At 34.6% G+C, this 4,615-nt stretch overlaps 1 protein-coding gene across 1 annotated transcript; it reads left to right on the plus strand.

Annotated features, from left to right (window-relative positions):
• The first annotated feature begins 3,137 nt into the window (after positions 1 to 3,137).
• Positions 3,138 to 4,292, plus strand: LOC122001761. The gene is made up of 2 exons (XM_042556669.1): positions 3,138 to 3,968; positions 4,068 to 4,292. Exons 1-2 carry the CDS (start codon positions 3,138 to 3,140, stop codon positions 4,290 to 4,292), a joined length of 1,056 nt encoding a protein of 351 aa, XP_042412603.1.
• The last annotated feature ends 323 nt before the right edge of the window (positions 4,293 to 4,615 follow it).

The raw sequence follows: 4,615 nt of genomic DNA on the forward strand, positions 1-4,615 counted from the left end.
ATCCTTATTACCATGTAATGTTCCCTTTTAATTTTACCTGGGGCTCTTTTTTTTTTTTTACTTTATAGCCCGGGTGGCATCCAAATCCAACAAAGAAATCAGGAAAAATAAAATAAAATCCTTTTTTCACACCCGTCCGATTCCTGCATCCAAATCCAACGAAGTGAGAAGGAAGAAAAATAAAAAAAATCCCTTTTTCTCACATCCCCGCTTGATTTCTTCTTGATTCTTCTTCTTCTTGCTCTTCACGTTCCGCGCCTCTCTCGATTAGTCGATGATCGCTTGCCCGGGCTGCAACATCCTCAAGGAAGTCATCTTCCTCTTCACCGAGAACCCCCGCATCTTGTCCTCCCCTCCTCATCTCTCTCTTTGCCAACTCCCTCTTCTTTTCCACCTTTGAGTTTTCCACCTTCTCCCTCTTCGGTGAGTCTTCGCCTACAGTTTCGCCGCTTTAGCTACCAGTCCACCATTAACCCCAAGAGCCCTGCTACTCTGAACTCCTCTATCGGCCAAGTAGAAATTTTCTTCAAGAAAAATTCGAATTTAGGACTTTTTCTATGTGCTGTATTGTATTTATTGCATCTCTATTTTTTTATTCTAGTTTGGAATTTCTTTGTTTTCCCTCCATGAATTGATAACTGGTTACAATTTGTTCATTTAATGCTATTTTTTTATTTTATCATTCTCCATTATTAACATGACTTTTTATCTCGTTATCTACAATTTGTTGATTAGTCCAGCATATGAATAGACTAGGTTGAAACTTGACTGCCAAATTTTTTTAGAAACACAAGGATATATCTACTATAATTCAGCGTAATGCTTTAAATTTTGATTGAGGGTCTCAAGTTTGCCTATATGTTCACATCTGCAGAAAGGAGGCAAGCACTTGAAAGTAGAGGCTGCTCGTATCAGGGACAAATACCCTGACAGAAGTCCTGTAAATAATCCATGTTATTTTTTTAAATAACAATAGTTTCCACTATCTCATGCTAATTGTTTGTATGCTACAGGTGATTGTGGAGAAAGCTGAGAGAAGTGACATACCAGACATTGACAAAAAGAAGTTAGTTATTTCTTACACATGCTTCCTAGGATTTTGATAGCAAATACAAACTTTTTTATATTTGCTTGCTTTATTATTTATTCGTTTATCTGTCAAGCAACTTTATTTTAGAACTGATGTGTGTTTTTAAAGGTTTTGCTACATGATTTGAACTGCATGTGACTGTTTTATTATTTTATGGATAATTATCTTTTCTATCGTATTTCAATATGGAAAGTCCTCCACTCGATTAAGTCCTTACTAGCACTAAAATGAATGATTTGCTTCTATTCTATTTAGCTAAATGTTCCATTTCCTTTTACTATGTGAAGCTAATAAATGAATATCTACATTGAAATTATGACATCTTGTTGATTCCATAAATTGGAACATTTCCTTAACAGCTTGATATATTTTTTTCTCTGCTTCTCTCTGACATTGTCTGCATTGCATATCGATATGTAACACAAGTTTATTTTCACTCATGTTGCAAGCAAAAAACAATGCTAGATTGATTGCCAAACGTGACAAAAAGACCACGTGTGTTACCTCTTGTTATTACTAGTTAGTAGAGTATTTAATCCTTTTATAATCCTCTTAGGAGTATGTCACTGTGGTTGCTTTGCTGTATCTTGTAATAAATGAGTTTTGTACTTTTTAATTCAATAAATAATGTTAAATTTTTAGCTACTACTATTGTTGTTGAATCTAGGTAAGTGAAGGTGAGATTTATACTAGAAATTGTATTAGAAATAGTTTTTTAAGATTCATGAGATTCTAAGCTAATCATGTCAATGTTTATTTGTGTTAGGTTATTTTAATGTCAAATCAAGAGAGAAAAAGGGGAAACAATATTCTATCATTCTTTAAGCCAAGAATTGATAATTCTTTATCATCCGAGAGGACCGAGACTAATACATCCATTCCTAATGAGGAGTTCGAACCTTTTTCTAAATCTCAAAGAGTTGAGTTTGATGAAACATCACTTGAACGAGACCCTGGATTGCGTATTCCAATGTGGCGACATCCAGTTAATTATCGTGATGAAATTAGAAGAGCTTATATTAAAATGGGCCCATATCAACCTAAATTGCAAGAGTACCCACGATTTGAATAAGGAAATCAACATCGTCGATTTCAATATACATGGTTTAAAAAATTTCCATGGTTGGAGTACTCTTCTTCAAAGGATGCGGCATTTTGTTTTCCATGTTATCTTTTTGAATTAAGTGAAGCACAACAATCTGCATTTATAGTTGAAGGGTTTAAAAGTTGGAAACGCGTTAATGATGGAGCCAAGTGTGCCTTTTTGTCTCACATGGGAAGTTCTAACTCAGTGCATAATAAATTTGTAAAATCTGTTGTTGATGTGATGAATGTAACTCAACATATAGATAAAGTTATGAATTGAGAATTTTCTGAACAGATTCGAAAGAATCGATTAAGGCTTGCAGCAACAATTGAGAGCGTTCGTTGGCTTAGTTTGCAAGCGTGTGGATTGAGAGGTCATGATGAAACTTTAGATTCCCAAAATCGTGGTAATTTCAATGAGACGCTAAAACTTTTGGGAAAATGGAATGCTAGTATTGGCGATGTTATCTTAGAGAAAGCTCCGGGAAATACAAAGTATACCTCAACAGATGTTCAAAAAGAAATTTTACATATTATTGGTAACAGAGTCAGAAATAAAATCCGTGATGAAATTGGAGATTCTAAGTTTTGTATTTTGGTGGATGAAGTGAAGGATGTATCTAACAAAGAACAGATGGCTATAATTTTGAGATTTGTTGATGCCCATGACTTTTTACGGGAGCATTTTTTTCAAATTGTGCATGTTCATGACACCACAGCTGCAACACTTAAGAAAGAAATATGTGATGTCCTCACTAGATATAATCTAGAAATACATAATATGCGAGGTCAAGGGTATGATGGTGCTAGCAACATGTCTGGTACTTTTAATGGATTGCAAGCTTTATTTCTTAAAGATTGCCCCTATGCATATTATGTGCATTGTTTTGCCCACCGACTCTAACTAGCGTTAGTTGCAGCCGCTGAAAATGAGATCTCTATATGACTTTTCTTTTCGAATATGACGACTATTGTTAATCTTGTTACATCTTCTGCCAAACGCAATGCCGAGTTACAATCTGCTCAAGTTAATGAAATTGCACGTTCTGTTGTTGTCGGTGAACGTGAGACTGGGCGAGGAGCTAATCAGATTGGTACTTTACATCGAGCAGGAACTACTCGTTGGAGCTCCCATTTTGAATCTATTTGCGACTTAATAGATAAGTATAATGCAATTATTAATGTGCTTGAAAACATTGTCACTTATGGTTCCTCTACTTCGATGCGTGGGGAAGCCGGCGGTTCCTTAATAGTGATGAAGTCTTTTGATTTCATTTTTATTTTGCATTTGATGCATAAAATTATGGGGATCACAGATTTACTTTGTCGTGCCTTGCAACATAAATCTCTTGATATCATAAATGCAATGGATTTGGTCTCTACAACTAAAGCACTTCTTCTAACATTGAGAAATGATGGTTTTGATATTCTTCTTTCATATGTCAAATCATTTTGCACAAGATTAGATATTGATATACCAGACATGAGTGCTCATTATAAGCATTCTAGTCGTTCATGTCGGCAAAAGGATACCATCACAGTTGAGCATCACTTTCATTACGATATATTTAATACTACAATAGATTTTCAATTGGAAGAGTTAAACTCTAGATTCAGTGATGAGACAGTAGAACTTCTTATGCTTAGCTCTGCCTTAGATCCAAAAGATAATTTTAATTGGTTCAACATTGATAAGATTTGCACTCTCGCTGAGAAGTATTATCCCGAGGACTTCACTGAACAGGAAATGCATAATTTGAGGTGTCAACTACAACATTATGAGCTCAATGTGGTTTGTCATGAAAAATTTCAAAAAATGTCCACTATCTCAGAATTGTGCCAAGGGTTATTTGAAACAAAAAAATTGTAATACTATAATTTGATTGACAAGTTGATTCGTCTAGATTTAACTTTGCCTGTTTCTACGGCAACTACAGAGCGTGCATTTTCAGCTATGAAGCATATGAAAACAGTTCTTCGTAATAGAATGGGAGAGGATTTTCTGACAGATTATATGATTATTCACATTGAGAGAGAGCTTGCTGCAAGTATTGATTCAGATTCTATAATTGATGAATATTATACTTTGAAGAATCGTAGATCACAACTTCAATAATATATGTATGTATATATGGATCATAAAATGATTTTTTTTACTTTGTGACTTATTTGTGCTAATTAATTTTTTCGACTTTTATTTAGGAAGTTGATGGCGTGAAAGTTCTTGAACTGGAACTCCAGCTGGAGCGGCAATTCAAGTAATCTTTTACCTGCTTAGATACTTTGTCTCTTGTAGTTCAAATCATATATATCTAAAACGTACCAAAGTATGCTTTAACAGTTTTTAATAATGCGATTGAGATTAATGTACCACAGTCCCGGTTTTTGCCTGTGAAGGCAACATTTAATCTTCTTCTAGTGCAAGTATACATCCATCAT

This window comes from Zingiber officinale, chromosome 1A (genome assembly GCF_018446385.1).
Source record: "Zingiber officinale cultivar Zhangliang chromosome 1A, Zo_v1.1, whole genome shotgun sequence".
NCBI classification, from domain to species: domain Eukaryota; kingdom Viridiplantae; phylum Streptophyta; class Magnoliopsida; order Zingiberales; family Zingiberaceae; genus Zingiber; species Zingiber officinale.

What these genes read in the sequence shown, in the direction of transcription:
- LOC122001761 (XM_042556669.1), top strand. Translation starts at nt 3,138, where the DNA reads ATGACGACTATTGTTAATCTTGTTACATCTTCTGCCAAACGCAATGCC. An exon ending in AACATTATGAGCTCAATGTG is followed by an intron (nt 3,969 to 4,067) that starts GTTTGTCATGAA and finishes TTGATTGACAAG; the next exon opens with TTGATTCGTCTAGATTTAAC.